This window comes from Hyperoodon ampullatus, assembly GCF_949752795.1.
Source record: "Hyperoodon ampullatus genome assembly, chromosome: 12".
In the NCBI taxonomy this organism is placed as follows: domain Eukaryota; kingdom Metazoa; phylum Chordata; class Mammalia; order Artiodactyla; family Ziphiidae; genus Hyperoodon; species Hyperoodon ampullatus.
In genome coordinates, this window is record NC_136925.1 from 40,065,311 (window position 1) to 40,087,384 (window position 22,074).

Consider the following 22,074-nt stretch of genomic DNA (forward strand, 5'->3'; position numbering starts at 1 on the left):
AGAGGAGATACCTCCTCTTCAGTGTTTCCCAAATCTGGCTGTTAATCAGTCATTGAGGAGTTTTATAAAAATACAAGTTCCTAGACAACACCCTGAAGGTCCTATACCAGGATTTTATTAATCATACGTGTATCGAGCACTTACAGCATAATTGGTCGTATTCTAGATCCTGTCTACAAATTCCTGACCCCCTGAACCCTCACAGCAGCTCTGTGTGGTAGGTACTACTGTTTTGAGATGAGGCAGTAGAGGCCCAGTGAAGTTCTTACCTGAGTGCATGCAGCAAGGGAAGGGCAGAGCCAGGATTCAAACTCAGGCTGTCTGGCTCTAGAACACATATTCTTAACATTCTGCTGCCCCTGGGTCACTTGAGAACGTGACACAGGCATTACGCTTCCTCCCCGTCCACCTCAGATCTTAGGATAGAACCATATGGCAATAGCAATGAAGCTGTTATTAGAGAGAGGGAGGGAGGGAGGGAGGGAGGGAGGGAGATTGAGACAGGAAAAGAGAGAAGAGAGGGCAGAGAGAGAGAGAGAGGGAAGGAGAGAGAAAGAAAGGAAGGAAGGGAGGAAGATAGAGGTGTATATAGATGCCCGAAGGCAGGAGTTAGGGATGGTGGGGAGCAAGGGAGCAGGTTAACTATAAAGGGCTAGCCAGAGGGAGGCTTTTGTGGTGCTGAAAAAGTTCTGTGTCTTTATTGCGGTACCAGTCACACAGATCTACAATATACAGGGTAAAATGACAACTCTGCCACTGTCAGTTGCCTGGTTTTGATGTTATATTGTAGTGTAAGATAGGACCCCTGGGGAAACGGTGATCTGTACACAGGACTGCTCTGTTCGATTTTTGCAATTACTTGTGAAACTATAATCATTTCAAAATTAAAAATGTTTTTAAATCCTTTGCCTCCCTTTGGCAAGCCCCAAGTCAATTAGGGGGCTGTCTCCTTAAGATCAGCTCAAAGAGAGATTGTGCTTGGAAGACAGACCTTCACTTAAGGGCAAGAGAAGTGCAGTGGGTCTGGGCAGAGCAGCAGTTCGACAGCAGTGGTGGCGGCAGCTGAGCGCGGTCACCACTAACAGAAGCAAGCACCTCACTGACTGCAAAAAGGGGGCTGAAACATGTTGCTTATGTCTTGCAGTGATTCCCAAGTGACCAGTGCCCAGGTGGCTTAAATAAGAACCTCTGGGGAGAGAGCTAAGCGAATGCGCAGAAACCCTGTCCCACATCTAGAGACTCTGCAGGTCAAGGACAGGGTCCAGTAGTCTTTGTCGAAAAACTTCCCTAGGTGACGTGGGTTTGAGAATCTCAGCTTAAGGAGCAGCTGATAAAGCTGGATCCCAGTAACATATCAGGAGTCCACCACCACAGGGACTATAACCCAAGCCCTTGGTTTTCATATAGTTGGTATGGCTCAGAGACAAGCATTCTATTCATAAAACCATCTAAAGTGTATATCCTTTTCTGAATGTTATGTATAAACAACGAAATATTACAATGAATTTTTTTCCGTTGCCTCTCTTCTGTTTGGTTATTTACCAATTTTCTTATGGCAGAAATATAATTACAGACACCAACATAATTCTGTTACAGGTACAAATGTTTTAGGATTCAAAGGTCATTAGGTACTGCTGCTAAATTAAGAATGGTTTTGGCTACAAGTAACAATAATTGACCAACAAACAGGGATCTATTTGTCTCAGACAGCAAGAAATCTAGACATAGGGAGTTGCTGGTATTGGTCCCGCAGCTCAAGAATTGGGGCTGACACCTCTGTTGTTCTCTTGGCCTTTCCTTCATGGCTCCAGCCTCTCTGCATTCAAGACTGGATAGAGGGGAAGGGGCAGGACCACTGGCATTCTGCTGTCTCACTGGCCAGAACAGTATCCCATGGCTACTCCTAGCTGCAAAGGAGGCTGGAAAATTGTGTATTTTGCTTTAGGCAAGAAAGGAAAATGGGGAGGGATTGGGTGTTGGGAGAGCTAACCTACAGCGTCCACCACAGCTTTCAAATCAAATTTTAACAAACACTGTTTAATTAAATCTAGAAACAGCTGATCAGATGTACAATAATAAATTGTCAGAAAATACTGATACGAGGGTTAGGCATAAAACTCTCCACTGTCAATAATCACACATTGTTGTTTTGGTCTTTCATTCTCTGTTGGAACCAATTCTAGTCGATGAAGAACATCTGTTCCTTCAATCAGTTGCCTATATAGGAGAAAAAAAATGGAAAATTCAGTCAGTCATAAATTTTCACATTTAGCTTACATTCCTAAATTGAGTCCTATGTAGCTTAGCTAAGGCTGTTTCCTACAAATTAAATTAACATCAGTCATAAATACCTTAAGTAGCTCTAGATAAGTCCACTTTGCCAGGCTCCTCCACACCTGCTCCGGGACCCATCCAGTCTGTTACCCTCACTGCCATCAGAGCGATCTTTTAAAAATGCTAATGTGGTCTCACCTCCCCCACTTAAAACACTTCAATAATTTCCCACCATCCTTCTGATAAAGACCAAAGGTCTCTCCCATGGCCGGCCTCCCCACCCCCCTCGAGGGTGCCTTGCAGCACGCTCCCTTGCTCTGTCGGCTCCAGCCAGACTGGCTCTCAGCACTTCAGCCACCGCCCCATGTGCCCTTCCTGCCGCAGCTGTCTCCTTTGCTCTTGCCTCCCTCTGTCCCCTGGCCTGGTCACCTCCTGGCCTTCCTTCAGATCTTAGCCATCACTGCCTTGGGGGATGTTTCCCGGACACAGCCCCCCTCCCCGCCCCGCTTATGTCAAGTTCCCCTTCTCCCTTATAGGAGTGATCAGGGATAAAATTGACATTTATTTCTATGCTTCTTGGATTAATTTCTGATTCTCCCCTGAGGGCAGAGATCATGCTTTTGCTTAGTGCACAGTGCCTGGCACAGAGTGGGCACCTCATTGCCATCCACTGAATACATGAATAATAGACAGCCCAGAGCCATGCTAGTTTGGGTCTCTGTACGTGTTTGCTGGCCACAAGCCAGAACTCCCCGAGTGGAACTAGACTTCTGACGGTTCCCTCAACTAAAAAAAGGCAGCAGAGGCCAGAGAGATAGCTCTAAACATAGGACTGTGCCCTCTGCCAGTGTTTGGGTTGAAGCAGTGGTTAAGGGGAAGGTGCAATTTCCATTTCATGATCCTTTATGGGGACAGTGTCAGTGCTGACACTGACCATCTCTAGTCATTTCTTTTCTGGGGGGCTCTATTTTTGCCATCCCAATTAGAAAACATGACACAGAGCAGGACACAAGATACGTTCTGAGGATGAAGAGCAGGGAATAAATGGACAGATTCACCTCCGTCCAAAGAGGCTGTGAAGCCTATTCTCCATATTGGTTTCACAAATACTGAATGAGCACCTACCGTGTGCACCTTTCCACTGTGACAGGTGTTAGGGCACAAAGTAAGTGAGACTCAGTTCCTATTTCAAGTTGTTCACAGTGTGCCAAAGAGGACAAAGAGGCAGTTTGATTTTGGTAGTTAGGGGGGGTATTTCTGACCTAAGCCTTGAACAGGAGGGAGTTTGGCAGACGGAAGGAAGGCAGAACGTAACAAGACAAGCAAAGGCCCAGAGGCTGTTCTGGGAGGGATGGTACTCTGGTCTGGCTGCAGCTCAGCTGCCATGTTCAAAGCTTCCTAATCTGCGTCTCTAGCCCTTGCCCAGCTTGAATACCTACTCCTGGGATTCAGGAGTTGCCACCTGCCTGTCACACAGGTATCTTCACTTGAAACATAACTTGTCCATCTTGAATTCATGGTCTTCTCTCCCATATCCTCCTTCTTGTATTCTCTACTGTGGTGAGAATACAGCAAGTGAAGCATTCTAATAAGGATGCTAACCATGTCTGGGCTTCTGGAAGCTCAGATAAACCTGCGGGTGCTCTGTGATGATAGGGAAGAGAAAGCATCTTCCACTAGAGGCAGCTCTACAGCAGGGAAGGAGGGTATCCCTGAAGGAGTTAGTTATATTTTGTCAGATTATCTAGTGCCTATTATGGTATTACTTTTCTGCTTCTCCCCTAGCGTTCTGTCAGGTCTTCTTTAAATATTTCCGCCCAGACTCAGCTGTTACTTGGAGGCTTAAGGGAAAAAAATTGAGATTATACTTAGGCTAGAGCAATAAAAGCAGTGCAGCGCCTCCCTGAGGCCAGTGTGTTGGTGATAACGAATTAGTGCGAGAGATTCCCCTAAAGATGAATCACATGGAAAAAGGCAATCACCAAAAGGAGACCAAGCACTCCTCCTCTCCACTACCATCCTGTAGGATCTGCATTGGCTTTTACTAAGGAGTTGGAGGGTACTTATTGCCTTGCCCTCTCTCCTGTATTCCCAGTGCACCCTTTACAGGGCTTGCATGTTCATGTCTCACTGTCTTACAGTTGTTGGGTTTTCGAACACACTATATAGGCTCCCCGAAGGGCGGAAGTTGTGCCATATCACTCTTGCCCCAGGACTGAGCACCGGGACTAGCACTTGTTAGGTGCCTGATAAAATGCTGGTTGAATGAATGGGTCAGAAGGCCAGCAGCAGTGAAGGCTGAAAAAAGGTGCGGGGCCAGAGGGTGGAGGACCTGGAATGCCGCTCTGAACTCTAGGCTCTACGCATCTGGGGGTGGAGGTGGTGAAGGAGTCACTAAATTTTTTAAAGTAGTCATGTTTGCATTTGAGAAAGGTACCTTTTGGAAGGATATAAAGGATCACCTAAGCATATGGTTGAGGGCAAGATAATACCAGCAAGATGACAGGAAGATATTTAAAAGATTTAAGAAATTGTAAGAATTATTTGGATTTAAAAAATAATTGAAGAATGCATTTTCAAAATCAGAATATAGTTTATTAAGACCAGGGAAAATGGAGGAAAATGCATTATTTTAGCTTATGTAGCTGTTAAAATATCTCTTTCAAGAAATCTCCTTTGGATGAAAATATACTTTCTGCTTTTTCAACCTGGAAATATCACCTGTATTACACTGAAGGAATAATTGTGCTTAAATTTTTTTTTAATTGTGCTTAAAATTAACATTGGCCTGGAATTTTTTCTGAGGATGAAGAGTCAGTAATTATCCCTGTGGAGTAGCTGGAATAATCTAATATTCAGCAAAGTTCCGACACCTTGTACATCATTTCAGGAAAGACAAAGTAAGCTTCAATTTATATTCATTTCAGTAATCAAACAGATATGAAACACGGGAGTGATGAAAAGTATAGTCACCATCCATATTAGGTCCACATGCCTATAAGCATCTTGCTAATAATATTCTAGTAATTATTACCTGAGATATTTCCATATTTTAAATTGCTCAGTAAAAAAAAACAGTTACTTGTAGCTTGGACGATTTTCTCTCTCTCTTCACAACGTTCATGGACAATTACATAAATGGCTTCACCTCACTTCTGCATCTAAATATATCTACATTATTAAGAACTATGGTGTTATTCATAGTTAAAAGAATTGACAATATCCTTGAGGCTGAAGATCCATAGAAGGATGGATGATGGATGGATGGATGGATGCACAGGACATTATAATGGCTGTGCCTAAATGGTTTCCATGTTTATTATAGATAGCAAGCTTCTTATGAAATACTTATTTCTGAACATGTTTGTCTACAGTATTTGTATTACTTTTGCTTTTAAATTCTATTTTTAGTTACCCGTAGACTATGTACAATACTTACCACATCTTTTGGAACCACATTTTTACATATATATGAATACTATATAGACGAACTTACAATGCACATACCCAAAAGCCACATATTTTCTATCTAGATAGGGAGTTGCTTGTAGTGTGATGTAGAATTGTGACCCATTGCTGTGACGGCCTTTGTTGACCATTCCAAGAACTCCCCTTTTATTATGAGGAATTGAGAAGTTTTCATCTAGAAAAGACAATATGCAATAGGTCACTAAAATATTTCTATTTTCTTGATTGATAGTAATACATAAAGTACAAACAATGCTTGGTAACAAGGGTTCTCAATCATATTTAGCAATATATTCCAAATTATAAATATTCTATTTGTTTTATTTTACTTTCACTCAACTGGGCTGTTAAAAAAGAGAAGCTGGAAAGTCTTAGACCTATTTGAGCACTTACCTTTAGTTTATCATTAATATAGCTAAAAACAGGTGTGCTAAGAAAATAGATAATGTAAAAGGAAGAACTTGAAATTAATAATATAAAAGGAAGCACATACCTTTTTTTAGGAATAAAAGTCAGCAAACATTCTTGTATTGTTTTGGCAGTAATATTTTATTCAAACTATCAATGTGAAATTAAAAATGGCTCCTTGGAGAAACCTTTCACAGACAGACCCTTCCCCTCACAGCATCTTCTGCAGACCTTTATTATAGTCTTTAAAACACTTTATGTAATTGTTTACAGGCTGTTTCATGTTTGTGAAGGCAGGGGCTTTATCTCATCATCGCTTTACCCCCAGGGCCCCCTAGCACATTACTTGGCACATGTGTGGCCTTAAATATTGATGATGAAAATAAGTTAATTTATGCTTATTTTTAGTAATCTTTAAACAAATTTTAATCTCAAACCTTATATGGGTTGACCAAGATTTTGTGGAAAGTGATTTTTTTAGTGTAAGATTAATAAGTAAAAAGAATTATATGGTGATTATCGGGCCACCATTTTCAGGAAGAACCATTTCCGGCATGAAATAAGATTTGCCTCCAAACTCAAAAACACAGAAGGAAGTAATAGAAGAGAAATACAGTAAAAGTTTTCATTCAATAACTTTATCAAATTCTGGGAATAATTGAGAGATATGAATATTAACTGTCAAGATTTTCTTAAACTGCAATTGCTGATTATTCTTTTTGCAAATATATCTTTATAATTACATTGATACTCCATATTCATTTCAGTGGAATAGAGAATAGCCCATTAATTTCACAGAAAATCACATGGCATAGAAATCTGCCCAAGCAGAGATTCAGAGAGTTTTAACAAAATGGTATTTGTCATTGCTCTTAGATATTATGATCAATTTTTCTTAAATTCTGAAAGTAATTGGAAAGAAAATTTATAGAGTTGTAACATTTTTACCAAAGATTCTGTGATTATGGGAGAACTTTGAAAGCATCAAGCGTGTAACTTTGTTTGAAATAGAAATTAGAATTCACCTGCTGAAGAAAATCAGTTTCTGAATTTATTTAATATAAAACTCATTCTGATGTTTATAATGAAAGCAACTACTACTTTCTCAAGTTTGGGGAAACTGCCTGTATTCTCTCTGGCAAGGGAATAAGCAGACAATATGGGACATTTCTATATAATTTTCTGAAGACAATAATGTCAAGTAGAAATTGGACTTGAATCCTGCAACATCAATTTTTTAAACCTACTGCCCTAATTTTACCAGCATACTTAAATAATAATAGCTATTCACTAATTATTTATTGTTATATAAAAGTAAAAAAAAAAAAAAAAAAAAAAAAAGTAAATTGCGGGCTTCCCTGGTGGCGCAGTGGTTGAGAGTCCGCCTGCCGATTCAGGGGACGTGGGTTCGTGCCCCGATCCGGGAGGATCCCACGTGCCGTGGAGCGGCTGGGCCCGTGAGCCATGGCCGCTGAGCCTGGGCGTCCGGAGCCTGTGCTCCGCAACGGGAGAGGCTACAGCAGTGAGAGGCCCGCGTACCGCAAAAAAAAAAAAAAAAAGGAAATTGTGTGTGCTACCTAGCATTTTTAAACTGCTGCTTTAATGAATTTTATTTTTTATATTTTTAATTGAAGTATAGTTAACTTACAGTATTATATTAGTTTCAGGTGTACAGCATAGTGATTCAGTATTTTTACAGATTATAGTCCATTAAAAGTTATTAGAAGATAATGGCTATAATTCTCTGTGCTATATAAGATATCCTTGTTGTTTTTCTGTTTTATACGTAGGGGTATGTATCTCTTCATCTGATGTCCCTACCTTGCCCCTCCCCCCTTCCCTCTCCCCTCTGGTAACCACTAGTTTGTTTTCTATATCTGTGAGTCTGTCTCTGTTTTGTTATATACATTCATTTGTATTATTTTTTAGATTCTACATATAAGTGATAACATACAATATTTATCTTTCTTTGACTTATTTCACGAAGCATAATATTCTCTCAGTCCATTCACATTGCTACAAATGGCAGTATTTCATTCTTCTTTATGGCCGAGTAATATCCCATTGTATATATATACACCACATCTTCTTTACCCATTTATCTGTTGATGGACACTTAGGGTGCTTCCATAGCTTGGCTACTGTAAGTAGTGCTGCTTTGGACATTGGGGTGCATGTATCTTTTCGAATTAGTGTTCTTGTGTTTTCTGGATATATACCCAGGAGTGGAATTGCTGGATCATATTGTAGTTCTACTTTTAGTTTTTTGAGGAACCTCCATACTGTTTTCCATAGTGGCTACACCAACTGCATTCCCACCAGTAGTGTACAAGGTTCTTTTTCTCCACATCCTCTCCAACATTTGATATTTGTAGACTTTTTGATATGGCCATTCTGACTGGTGTGAAGTGATACCCTCAGTGTAGTTTTGATTTGCATTTCTCTAATAATTAGTGATGTTGAGCATCTTTTCACCTGCCTGTTGGCCATCTGTATGTCTTCTTTGGAAAAGTGTCTATTCCAGGTCTTCTACCCATTTGATAGGGTTGTTTTCTTTTCTTTTCTTTTCTTTGATATGGAGTTGTATGAGCTGTTTACATGTTTTGGAGATATTAACCCCATCGGTCATATCATTTGCAAATATTTTATCCCATTCAGTAGGTTGTCTCTTTGTTTTGCAGATGTCTTCCTTAGCTGTGCAAAAGCTTTTAAGTTTAATTAGGCTATTTGTTTATTTTTGCTTTAATTTCTTTTGCCTTAAGAAACAAAGATGCAAAGCAATCTACAGATTTATTGCACTCCTTACCAAAATACCCATGACATTTTTCACAGAACTAGAACAAATAATCCTAAAATTCATATGGAACCACAAAATACCCCAAATTGCCAAAGCAACCTTGGAAAAAAAAGAACAAAGCTGGAGGTACCACCCTCCCAGACTTCAAAATATACTACAAAACTACAGTAATCAAAACAGCATGGCACTGGCACAAAAACAGACACATAGATCAATGGATCAGAATAAAGAGCCCAGAAATAAATCCATGCACCCATGGTCAATTAATCTATGACAAAGGAGGCAAGAATATACAATGGAGAGGAGACAGTCTCTTCAATAAGCTGGGAAAATTGGACAGCTACATGTAAAACAATGAGATTAGAACATGCCCTCACACTGTGTACAAAAATAAACTCAAAATGGATTAAAGACCTAAATGTAAAACCTGAAACCATAAAACTCCTAGATGAGAACATAGGCAGAACACTCTTTGACATTGAAATATTTATTTTAAAACATGTTGATTGTGTACATGACATTAGGAATAAATAGCCAAGTGTTTATCAGTACTTGAATGGATAGATTATTTGGGTATACTCATAATATTAAACAGTAGTGAAAATAAGAGAATTCCAGCTATAGACGACATGGATGAATCTCATAGGCAGTGATGAATGAAAGAAATAAGACACAAAGAATGCCTGCCATATGAGTCCATTTATATAAAGTCCCAAAATAGTCAATAACTCTGTTATTTAGGGATCCATACACAAGTGTTTAACAAGAAAAGCAAGGAAAAAGTCAGGTTAGTGGTTACCTCTAATAGGGAGATGGAGTTATTATTGAGGATGGACAAATGGGGTGCTTCTGGCATGCTGGCAGTTTTTCTTTCTTGACAAAGATGGTAATATGGGGGGGTTGCTTTATAATTTTTTTAAAAGTTTTTTAAAAAATATATTTAAAAAAATATTTTTATTTACATATTTACTTGGCTGCGCCTGGTCTCAGTTGCAGCATGTGAACTCTTAGTTGCAGCATGTGGGATCTAGTTCCCTGACCAGGGATCGAATCCAGGCCCCCTGCATTGGGAGCGTGGAGTCTTAGCCACTGGACCACCAGGGAAGTCCCTATAATTATTTTTAAATTGTACGTATGCAGTTTCTCTATATAAGATAAATCTCACAATTTAAAAAAATGAATAGCCCTTAAATGGCTACCCAGACCACATTATCTTCAGTTCTTATTTCTACTAAAAAATACTTTTGCATAACTTAGTTGCGTTATTGAATATGGACAGTGCATCAGGCTGTCTGCTTTTTATTAACGTTCACTTTTCATTTAAAGACAAGGAGGGACTTCCCTGGTGGCACAGTGGTTAAGAATCCACCTGCCAATTCAGGGGACACCATTTCAAGCCCTGGTCTAGAAAGATCCCACATGCCGCAGAGCAGCTAAGCCCATGGGCCACAACTACTGAGCCCAGAGTCTGGAGCCTGTGAGCCACAGCTACTGAAGCCCATGCTCCTAGAGCCTGTGTTCCGCAACAAGGGAAGCCACTGCAATAAGAAGCCCGTGCACCACAACAAAGAATAGCCCCCGCTCGCTACAGCTAGAGAAAGCCCATGCAACAAAGACCCAACACAGCCAAAAATAAATAAATAATTAAATTTATTAAAAAAAATAAAGGAGATCTAGGAATTAGACAAATGGATTTTAAGTGCTGTATCTGTGAATTAGGGCACATGCAAATGTTAAGAAACTTCTACTTAATGTAACAAGGATAATACTGTATTTAAAAAATATATTCCTTTTTTTCTTCTTCTTTTCATATAATCAACGTTTTCTCTAGTCAGCTTAAGCCATGAAGTCACCAATCCTTTGAGAGTGGGAAGGATTAGGGATATTATAAAAGGAATACAAGGTGGCGGCGGGGGGAAAGGGTTGATATTCAGCTTCTAACTTCAAAACAGGATTTGGGAAGAGAAAAAAAGTTGTGATTCAAAATAAAGCAGGGCTTCCCTGGTGGCGCAGTGGTTAAGAATCTGCCTGCCAATGCAGGGGACACGGGTTTGAGCCCTGGCCCGGGAAGATCCCACATGCTGTTGAGCAACTAAGCCCGTGCACCACAACTACTGAGCCTGCGCTCAAGAGCCCGTGAGCCACAGCTACTGAGCCCGTGTACCACAACGACAGAAGCCCACGTGCCTAGAGCCTGTGCTGAACAACAAGGGAAGCCACTGCAATGAGAAGCCCGTGCACCACAAGGAAGAGTAGCCCCTGCTCACCGCGACTAGAGAAAGCCCGTGCACAGCAATGAAGACCCAGCGCAGCCAAAAATAAATAAATTAATTAATTAAAAAAATAAATAAATAAAGCAAAACAGACTTTCCTCAAGTTAAAAAAAAAAAGATTAAACAATTTACAAAACAATCAACTAATTGAATTATATATATATTTCATTCTTTTAAATTCACTGTGTTAAGCTTAATAAAAGTGATTTTTGTGGTTGTGATTGTTTTTAACAAGCCCTGGGTTTTAATTCTGCATCTCATGGAAATACAGTCCAATGAGAGAATGTGGAGGCAGGTCTGGCTGTCAACAACGTATTAACATTCCATGTGGAGGTGGGGGTGGTGAGTATGAATGGAGGAGGGAAACCCATGCTTTAGCTGTACTGAGTACTGGCCCTGTGCTCTTTCAGCCACTCATTTCTCCTTCTGGAGCATCTCTCCTTTTCACTTGATTGTGTGAAGTGAAACACAGACAAACTGAGGAATCAGAGCTTCCCTAAACCCACCGGGCTCCCTGGGCACCAGAGGAGCCAGGCATCCAGCTGGAGACTGAATCCCCATAGTATCTAAGGATGGGAGCAGAGGTGAATGGACGGAGGCACAGGGATGTCCAAAGGGGCAAGTGAAGAAATGAGCCAAGAAATCAGTCTCCTACTGGACAGAAGACCCAAGTTCTGCCCAGAGTTGCACCTCCAAGCAGAAAGAGTTTGGGTGATCTGATAATGGCCATGGGGTGGAGAGGTATGGTAGACTCTCATCAGGGATTAAGGATGCCAGGAAAGCTGCCCAAACGTCCTTTCCTTGTCTGCAACGTCTTATTTTCAGACCCAGCTCAGAGCTGCTCTGGGTGCCACCCCCAGCTCTCCCAGGCAGCTATTCTTTCCTTTTTCATACAGCACTGGGTTCTTCCTCTGTAATGGCGATGGGCACCGTGCCTGTACTTTATCTGTTTAAATGTCTGTGCAAAAACACTAAAATCCTGGAGTGTGGAAACTTGGTCACATCATCTTTGTTTTCTAAGGTCCTAGTACCATGTCAGCACCTAACTAAGAGTTTAAAGTTCTATGAATAAATAAATGAGTGGTGTCACTTGAATGATTTCATTTGATAAAGCTGTCTCCACATGAATTTAGAAGGAAAACTAGCTTTTATTTTTCCCTTTTCCTTTGGCCATTGATTATTATTTTTTAAACCTTTTCATTGTATTAAAATATAGACACTGGGGCTTCCCTGGTGGCGCAGTGGTTGGGGGTCCGCCTGCCGATGCAGGGGACGCGGGTTCATGCCCCGGTCCGGGGGGATCCCGCATGCCGCGGGGCGGCTGGGCCCCTGAGCCATGGCCGCTGGGCCTGTGCGTCCGGAGCCTGTGCTCCGCAACGGGAGAGGCTGCAACAGTGAGCGGCCCGCGTACCGCAAAAAAAAAAAAAAAAAAAAAAGTATATATATAGATATATATAGATATATATAGAGAGAGACACACACAAAAAGCCATGGAACACTATAGTTAGAATTATTGTTTAAGTTATTATAAGGCAAATACCCTTTTAACCACCATTCAGACCAAGAAAAAGAACTTTGCCAGCCTTCCCTCCATAGGTTCTACCTCTATCCCTTTCTTTTTTTACACGTTATCTGTTAATGAACCTAAGCTATTTCACCTCTAGAATTTCTCCCAGGCCAGAGTTTGCCAATTGCACACACAGTGCAGTTCAACAGGTTTCTCTGTTCCCTGTCCTGTGGGTTCTGTGCTAATACTTGTGTTGAAGATGCAGATTGTTTCACCTTGATGGATATATTAGGGAGGGAATGACTTGAGCATGATGAATCTCACCCCTGCTTTAATGCACTTCCCTCCAGGAGAACCACCAGGCGAATGAATGTAGGAAACTGCCTCTGCTGAACTGAGCTAGCTACCCAGGAACACACACACCTCAGATGTGACCAGCCACGTCCGTCACCACGTATGAGCTGCGTCCACCCACATCTGGAGTTCCAGCTTCCCTCTGGCTGCAGAGAAGGCTCCTTCCGCCACCTCAGGATCACTCACAAGCTGCAGCTCTTGCCCTGCCGCCTCCACAGATGTCAAGGAGTTTTCAGGGTAAAGTGCCTTATTTATTATTGGTACTGATGTATTTCTTGACCACATAATATATATAAAACTGTTACTGTTTTTATTAGGTTATTATTTATTAATGTGTCACCGAGGAAGTTTTTTTTACCTCAGTTTTGCCGTAAGTCCTGTGGTTTTCATTTCATGATTTTACATAGCACAGAGATTTTTAAGAACACGTTGTAGCAGAACTGATTGCATTTCTCGCAAATTGGAAGCTAGGTCCAACAGCTTCATCAGACGCTTGTTCTATCCCTTTGGTAGTGTGTCCTGTCAACAGAAGGCTCATACTGTCTGTCTCTGTTTTTGTGAAGTTAGCAGATGCTGATGCAGCAAATGCCTACATCCATTATTTCCCTGGAGGCAGCAAAATGGTGACATTCTAATTTTATTTTTCCTTTTCATTATTAATTGGAATACTTTTATAACAAGATGTTTTCCCTTATCTACAGTTTGGTATAGTTCCTATAGGAAAGGCAAGATAAATGCTTGATTCTTTACCTATATTTATCAGTTTTCAAGATAATGAATTCATTTCTTATCATTCCCCCAGAGGTGAGCAAGTAGGTTTTATTTTATAATATCATTATGAACTCATGGATTTAAAATATTTGTTGGGTTTCAATCAACTGTAATTACTATTCAAATTATTTCATCTTTGGCCAGTGAGAGACTCTTCAAATTGGCTCCTGAGCCCTTTGCCGTGACCCCAGTAAATCTTCAATAGCGCTCTTGGCTATCTGATGCCATGATAGCGTGACTGAGGTTCCAGGCTCATTTCAAAATTTCCTGTCTCAGAACTGGAATCTGCCATTTGTCCCAGAGGCCCTGGTTTCTTTAATCAAGAAATGACATTTCAGGGGCTTCCCTGGTGGCGCAGTGGTTGAGAGTCCGCCTGCTGATGCAGGGCACACGGGTTCGTGCCCTGGTCCGGGAGGATCCCACATGCCGCGGAGCGGCTGAGCCCGTGAGCCATGGCCGCTGTGCGCGTCTGGAGCCTGGGCTCCACAATGGGAGAGGCCACAACAGTGAGAGGCCCGCAAAAAAAAAAAAAAAAAAAAAAAAGACATTTCAAAACAATAATCTAAATTCCAGGAGTGTATGTCATTACTCGGCTGGTCATTGTTTGCAGATGAATTCCATGGGCAGAACTATAGATACAGGTATAGATTAGATATAGATATAGATACAGATATGATACTTCCTGAGTTTAAAGTGATATTTCCAATTCAAATTCAGGACTATGGAATATTTTACTTATTAACCTCTATCGTATTTCATCTGTATCTCCTTTCTTCCACATTGAAGATTCCAGTTCTCAAGGACACAGGAAATGATGAAATTAGAAATTCCCGTAATTACTTACTTGTTTTTTCCTACATTATATATATAACAATCTCAAAATAATATTAATAATACCATCACCAGTAAAATTTACTGAAAATAGTTTAAAATTTTGCATATATTCTCCCTGTTTCTTTCATTTAAAATAAATTGTTAGACTAAGCATATAGTCATTGTATACCATACTCTCACCCTTTTAATCCTCATTAAATTTTAGTTTTATAAATAACTATATGATTAATGCTCACCACCAGTTCTTCTTTCAGGGTCCCTCTTGCAATTTGGCTGAATGAAACTCATGCTACAGTCACTGATTCCTCAGGAAGGACTCATGACAACACTATTCCCTAAAGTTTTACATTTTGATAACTCTGTGTGCCCTTTATAATTCAAATTCAGTTTGACTGGATATAAAGTCCCCAGTTCACTTTTCATTTCCTTGAGCATCCTAAATATATTACTGTATTTTCTTCTGGAATAAGAGTGTGATGATAATGTATTTTTCTTTCCCTTATAAATCACTTGCTGTGAATCACTACCTGCCCAAAGAATTTTTTGCTTTTTCTTTAATATCTAATAATGTTAGTAAAATATGTCTGGTGTTGGTTGTTCTGGTTCAGTATTGTCCAGTAGCTGTGTGTTCTTTCAGTAAGTAGTTTCAAGTTTTTAAACAGATATTTTTACTTGAGGTATAAACATGCAGTAAAATGCATATATCTTAGATGTTCACTTTGATGCATTTTGACAGTTGGGTATAGTTGTGTAATCACCACCCAAAACAAAATATAGAATATCAGATCCTTTTTTATTTCAGGAAAGTTTTCTTTAATTATAATTCTTAGTGTTTGTTCCATTCCCTTGCATTGATTTAATTTCTTAGGAATACTTATCATCTGTATGCTGGATCTTCTCTATCTTTAGTACTTATCACTTTCTTGTAAATCCTTTTTATCTTTCTTCATCTCTTTTTGGTTTAAAAAAAGTTTCCTTCTTCTACCTTCTACTTCTCTTATTTTTTTATTTTTTGGCTATGCCACACAGCATGTAGGACCTTAGTTCCTCAACCAAGGATTGAACCGATGCCCCCTGCATTGGAAGGGCAGAGTCTTAACCACTGGGCTGCCTATTTGGTCTTGTGTTCCTTCTAATTTGTTCATTTCTGAAATTTTCTTTTATTGTTAATTCTTTTCTTTAGTTCTGTAACCTCATGTCTAAAGCTTCCTCATTTTGATTTATGAGTTCTTTCCTGTCTTATATCATTGTCTTCATGTCTTTTTAGCTCCCTTTGAAATTGTTACAGTTTTGCTCTGTTCTGTGAGCCTTCTTTCTAGGGTACTTTCATTATCTGTAGCAATGTTACCGTGCTCCTTTTTTTTTTCTTAAATAATCATGAAAATTTCTGCTGCTTTTTAATGCAACTTTAGTTTTATGTACAATTAGTATTCCTCAATGTTTAGAAGTAGGTGTGGCTTTAGAAGGAAGATAGTTTTCCTAACTTCACAAAGTTCCCTCTTATGCTGTTTTCATGTGTTGTTCAGCTGTGTGGCAACTTGCTTTCTGAGATTTCCTGACTCTGTTGCCTTTCCCTCTTTATCACTGTTGTCCCGATATCTGCATAATTTTTATTCCATTCCCAGCAGTTCTTCCTCAGTGAGGGCCTGTCCTGGAAGAGAGGCCTTTCAGATCGGTTTTGAGAGTTCACAGAGGTTAGACTGCTCCAGCCTCCTCAAGCCTTATAAGGGGCTCCATGCACTCACCTACTATTGCCTATTGTGGAGTTCTATATTCTCAGCTCTGTCAGATGCCCTGCTTTCTCTCACATACATGCTGATACCATGCAGATTTTGTGGCTGTTGGTAGTTTGTCCTTACCTGTTTATATTTGGAATTCATGTAGATACCTTGTCACCTAGTTTTGTTGTGTTATCCATGGGTCTTTAGTTTTCCTATCTAATTTTTTTTTGTCTGTATTTATGTTGGGATTTCAAAAAATTAAGGAACTATGCCACCACCACTATCATCTTCCCAGAATCCCCAACAGCAGTCTTAGTAGGATGATTATCAAGGTACCAATTCTAAGTGTGAGCATGGCAAAGTACAAGCCTTAAAAATATAAATTCCCTTCTACACCTACAGTCCTAATTCTAGAAACTTATCCTAAAGAAATAACATAATTAGGCAAGTGAAAAATTTTATGTACAAAGCTGTTCTGAACTGGACTTCCCACCTACCCTATTTTAAACTCCCACTTTTAGTATATGTACTTGTAGTATATTACCCCAAACACTATCTAATTTGGGGTTGTGAAATCATCCAGTCCTGTTAAATTTGAATAATCAATTAAAATGTGACTGACAAAATTTAAAGATACATACCTTCAAATGTTGGTCCATAAATTGACTCTCCACCATCTCCTTTTCCAGCAACTATATCTGAGAAACAGCAATAAATAAACATTAACATTCTGAGACTAAAAATGGCAGGGAAAGAATGCTTTAAATTATGATTCCACTTATAACAATAACTAGAGTAAGTTACCTAATTGTTTAATATCTATACCATGAAAATATTTCTATAATGATTTCACTTGTATTTTGTAAGTACTTTTCCATTTATGATCCCATTTTTTCCCCTCATAACTCTGAAATAGGTTAAATTTAATGCAAAACCTTGGAAATGATGAAGTATTAAATTATAATTGTGGTCACGATTTAAAGAGTGTGTGTTCATATAAATTCTGCTTATTTCACAAGTTATTCCATGATACATCTTGCTTTTCAGAAAAATGGAAAGATTAAGCTGAGAGGATGAAATAGAAACAGTAAGATCTTTTTAACACAGGAATAAAAATAGATACTCTAAAAAGAATTAATGTTCAAATTTTTATTCCTTGCCCTATGGTGATAACTCATTTATCTGGTATTTTAGAAAAGAAGTTCCTTTGTAATATAATGAGGTTTTTTAGAAATGGTATTTATAGGACTTGTTTCACATTATATGCATATTTTGGCTTAGGCAATGATCCTACTATAAAAATCCTCCATGCACAAGTTATTTTATCAATTCACAGCTACCAGGGAAGCAAAGCTAGCTTTAATGAAACTAGAGGTCTCTGAGGTCTGTGTTTTCCCCATCACCCCCTTTACTTCCTTCAGCTCTGTAGACCACCCTCCTTGAATAGTGCGCAATAAATAACTGTTGAAGGACTGTGCCATTTAAACTCAATATGTGTACTTTATCTATAATAAAAGAGTCTGTGCTATCTTAAAGAAATCTGGTGCAAGCATGGGGAGAGAATTTATGCAGGACAGGGGCATATAGCATTTAAACTATACTATTCATAAAGCTGGTTCAGAAGTTAACTGATAAACCTTAAGTCTCCAACTACTGTGCCTGATACTTCTGCCCGCCCCCACTCACCCCCCAGCCTATGGCTATTCTCAGGAGCCTGCTGCAGTAGCCCCAGGCTAAATCCAGGTGTGCGGAACTTGAAAGTCCTCTAGCACCAGTTCCTTCAGCTCAGGCAAATCTGCCCAGGTGATTCCCTTCCCCTGCTAACTTATGTAAACACCAGTGACACTCCCTTGCCCTCTGTCTCCAACACCTGCCATTACTCTTGCCCTTTGCTTTAGATCTCCCAGGTGAATATTTTATATTGACACCATTTCAATCAGTATTTAATATTTTTTGTGTCCATAACCCACCCCCTTGAATTCAGCTTTGGATATCTAATATTATTTCTATACTTCTGACAACAAATTCAGCAATGCAGAATAGTGGTTAAAAGTAAACTTCAAAGTCAGATGATTTTGATTTCAATCTTGATGTTGGTTACGTTTTTCAAAACTGTTTCCTCATCTATATAGACAGGGGTAATGAGAAGTGCCTCCCAAGTAGTTCTGAGGGTTAAAGGCAGTCATGTAGCACATGGTGTGGTGCCTGGCAGAGTGTCATGCTCCTTCATTAGTGGCCATTATTATTGTGCAGCATCACACACTTACGGAATGTATCCTCTCATTATCATCTTTACCATCATTCTGATGACCATGATGATGATAAAATGTATTAAACTATATCTCAAGAGATCCTTCTAAAGGCAGTAGGCCTATGGGAGCCACAAAGAGGCTTAGTAACTGCCAAAGTGGCTTAATAACTTGGTATCTTCATTAACTTCATACTTCAGAAATGAACAGAATGTATATTTTCTGTTTATCTGTTCATTCGTTCATTCATTCTTTTAACAAATTCTTAAAAAGCATCTACTATATGCCAGGCACTGTTCTCCAACCTGAGGATATAACATTGAACAAAATAGATAAAAATCTCTGCCCACGTGGAACTTATATTCTAGTGAAAAGAAACAGACAATAAATCAGTTAACAAAGAAATATTAATAGTATGTCCAGTGGTGAAAAGTGCTAGGAAGAAAAATAAAGCTGGGTAAGGGGATAAGAGAGTAGCAGAGAAGGGGGTGAGGAGAGGTATATGAAGAGGAAGGTGGCAGCTTTTGAATAGGGTCGTCATGTATTCCCTGCTGAGATAAACTCTTAGCAAAAATCAGAAACAGATCAGGCATACATGGAGGAATAGCTGGGTGTAGATATCTCACAGGCAAAAGAAACAACAAAAGACCTCAGGGCACACATATGCTTGATGTGCTAAGGAACAGCAAGGAGCCGAATGTGTGGAGCAGAGTGAGCAAGAGGGAGAGGTCAGAAGATGAGATAGGGTTGGGGGGAGAAGGAAGGCTGTGTAGGGCCTGTTGGTCCCAAAGGGCGAGCAATAGTGCCTGGAAGCATCCTAAGGCACAACACCAAACCACACTTAGCTCCTGTACTCCGAAATTCTACTCACAGCCCTGTGGGAATCTGACATCTGAAGGAAGAGAATACTTAAAAAGCTTGGCACTTTCAATATTCCATGTCATTGAATCCTCACCACAACCTGTGATATTATAATTATGATTAAGAAACTTATTCAGAGATGACAAGTGCCTTATCCAGCGTGGTACAACTTGTATGTATCAGTTTGGATTTGAATTTAGTAACCAGAATTTCTTTCCCAAATTGTCCTTAAACATCACTGCCTTGTGATCTGAAACCATGACCTGAGACCTATACACTTACTATTTGGAAATTTTACTTCAAATAAATAGACAAGTAACATGGCCTACTTTCCCCAAATTTTGCTCTGGGACTCACAGCGGTGAGGGGAGGTCTAGCCAAAAGCAAAACAAAGAAGAACACAGCATCCGGAAGCCCAACACATCAGAGTCAACACTGAACTAAGTATCAGAAGACACTGATATGGGCCCTCTCTTTTATTATTTTTTTAAATTGATTTTTTTTTTTTTTTTTTTGACTGCGTTGGGTCTTTGTTGCTGCTTCGGGCTTTCTCTAGTTGCTTCGGGCTCTCTAGCTGCTTCGGGCTTTCTCTAGCTGTGGTGAGCAGGGGCTACTCTTCACTGTGGTGCACGGGCTTCTCATTGCAGTGGCTTCTCTTGTTGCGGAGCACAGGCTCTAGGCACGTGGGCTTCAGTAGTTGTGATGTGCGGGCTCAGTAGTTGTGTCTCACGGGCTCTAGAGCACAGGCTCAGTAGTTGTGGTGCACGGGCTTAGTTGCTCCGCGTCATGTGGGATCTTCCTGGACCAGGGCTCAAACTCATGTCCCTGGCATTGGCAGGCAGATTCTTAACCACTGCGCCACCAGGGAAGTCCCGATATGGGCCCTCTTGAGGATTGTTTTATACTAACAAAAAATGGACAACAGTCTAAATGTTCACCAATGGGAAATTACTTAAATTGGCATAGCACTGTGATGAAAAATTAGGCAGACCCTAAACATTTTATGTGTTTATGTATATTGACATATGAAGATGAATACTATATAAAGTGAAAAATAATAAGGTTAGAAAACAGTATTGGTGATATCTCATTTTAGAGAAACTGAGGAAAAAACAGTTGGTTTGCATACAAGATACTTGGATTAAATCTACATTTTCCTCCTTATCAGCCTCAGAATGTTCCAGATTATAGAAAAATAATGAAACATTATTAATTTAAGCCCCTGCATATTTCATCAAGTTCAAGCAAATCGCCTTCCACACTAAGCCAATTAATTTTAAATTGCTGCCTGATTGCTCCCTATGGGATATCTCCTAAAAAGCCTCCAAAATTTAATTTTGTGCTGCTAATCAGGCACCTAGTCTGTGTAAAGCCAAAGGACTGACCTGAATAGAAAGCAAAGATGGAGACCAAAATGCTTTAGGTCTTACTTCAGTTGTAACAGTGTAACATCTTTGGTGAGAAATAAGCTGTTTTTCTTTCATTCTGTGTTCAAATTCCCACCTTTAGTATGTTTCTTAAAAGCACTCTATTTTCTACATACACCTTTTTTTTAGGTGAGCATTTAAAATTATCTTTCAGTTAAAAAAATGTTATCCTACTTTTTTCTTAATTTTTGAATTTTTTTTAATACAGCAGGTTCTTATTAGTTATCTGTTTTATACATATTAGTGCATATATATCAATCCCAATCTCCCAATTCATCCCACCACAACCCCTGCCTCCCCGCTTTCCCCTCCTTGGTGTCGATACATTTGTTCTCTACATCTGTGTCTCTATTTCTGCCTTGCAAACTGTTCATCTGTACCATTTTTCTAGATTCTGTGGCTTAATATATGATATTTCTTTTTCTCTTTCTGACGTCACTCTGTATGACAGTCTCTAGGTCCATCAGTGTCTCTACAAATGACCAAATTTCGTTCCTTTTTATGGCTGAGTAATATTCCATTGTATATATGTACCACATCTTTATCCATTCATTTGTCGATGGGCATTTAGGTTGCTTCCATTACCTGCCTATTGTAAATAGTGCTGCAGTGAACACTTGGGTGCGTGTGTCTTTTTGAATTATGGTTTTCTCTGGGTATATGCCCAGTAGTGGGATTGCTGGGTCATATGGTAATTCTATTTTTAGTTTTTTAAGGAACCTCCATACTGTTCTCCATAGTGGCTGTATCAATTTACATTTCCCACCAACAGTGCAAGAGGGTTCCCTTTTCTCCACACCCTCTCCAGCGTTTGTTGTTTGTAGATTTTCTGATGATGTCCATTCTAACCAGTGTGAGGTAATACCTCATTGCAGTTTTGATTTGCATTTCTCTAATAATTAATGATGTTGAGCAGCTTTTCATGTGCCTCTTGGCCATCTGTATGTCCTCTTTGGAGAAATGTCTATTTAGGTATTCTGCCCATTTTTTGACTGGGTTGTTTGTTTTTTTAATATTGAGCTCAATGAGCTGTTTATATATTTCGGAGATTAATCCTTTGTCCGTTGATTCATTTGCAAATATTTTCTCCCATTCTGAGGGTTGTCTTTTGGTCTTGTTTATGGTTTCCT

The 22,074-nt window shown here is 39.6% G+C and overlaps 1 protein-coding gene across 1 annotated transcript in view; it reads right to left on the bottom strand.

Annotated features, from left to right (window-relative positions):
* Positions 1-2,105: 2,105 nt before the first annotated feature.
* PPIL6 (peptidylprolyl isomerase like 6) overlaps positions 2,106-22,074 on the bottom strand; it is a gene marked incomplete at its 3' end in the record, with an annotated part of 34,793 nt that continues 14,824 nt past the window's right edge. The window contains exons 6-8 of the mRNA XM_079716696.1: positions 17,049-17,105; positions 5,782-5,917; positions 2,106-2,217 (exon numbers count right to left, since the gene is read on the bottom strand). Coding sequence (XP_079572822.1) covers positions 2,106-2,217; positions 5,782-5,917; positions 17,049-17,105 — 305 coding nt within the window. The remainder of the gene's footprint in view (positions 2,218-5,781; positions 5,918-17,048; positions 17,106-22,074) is intronic.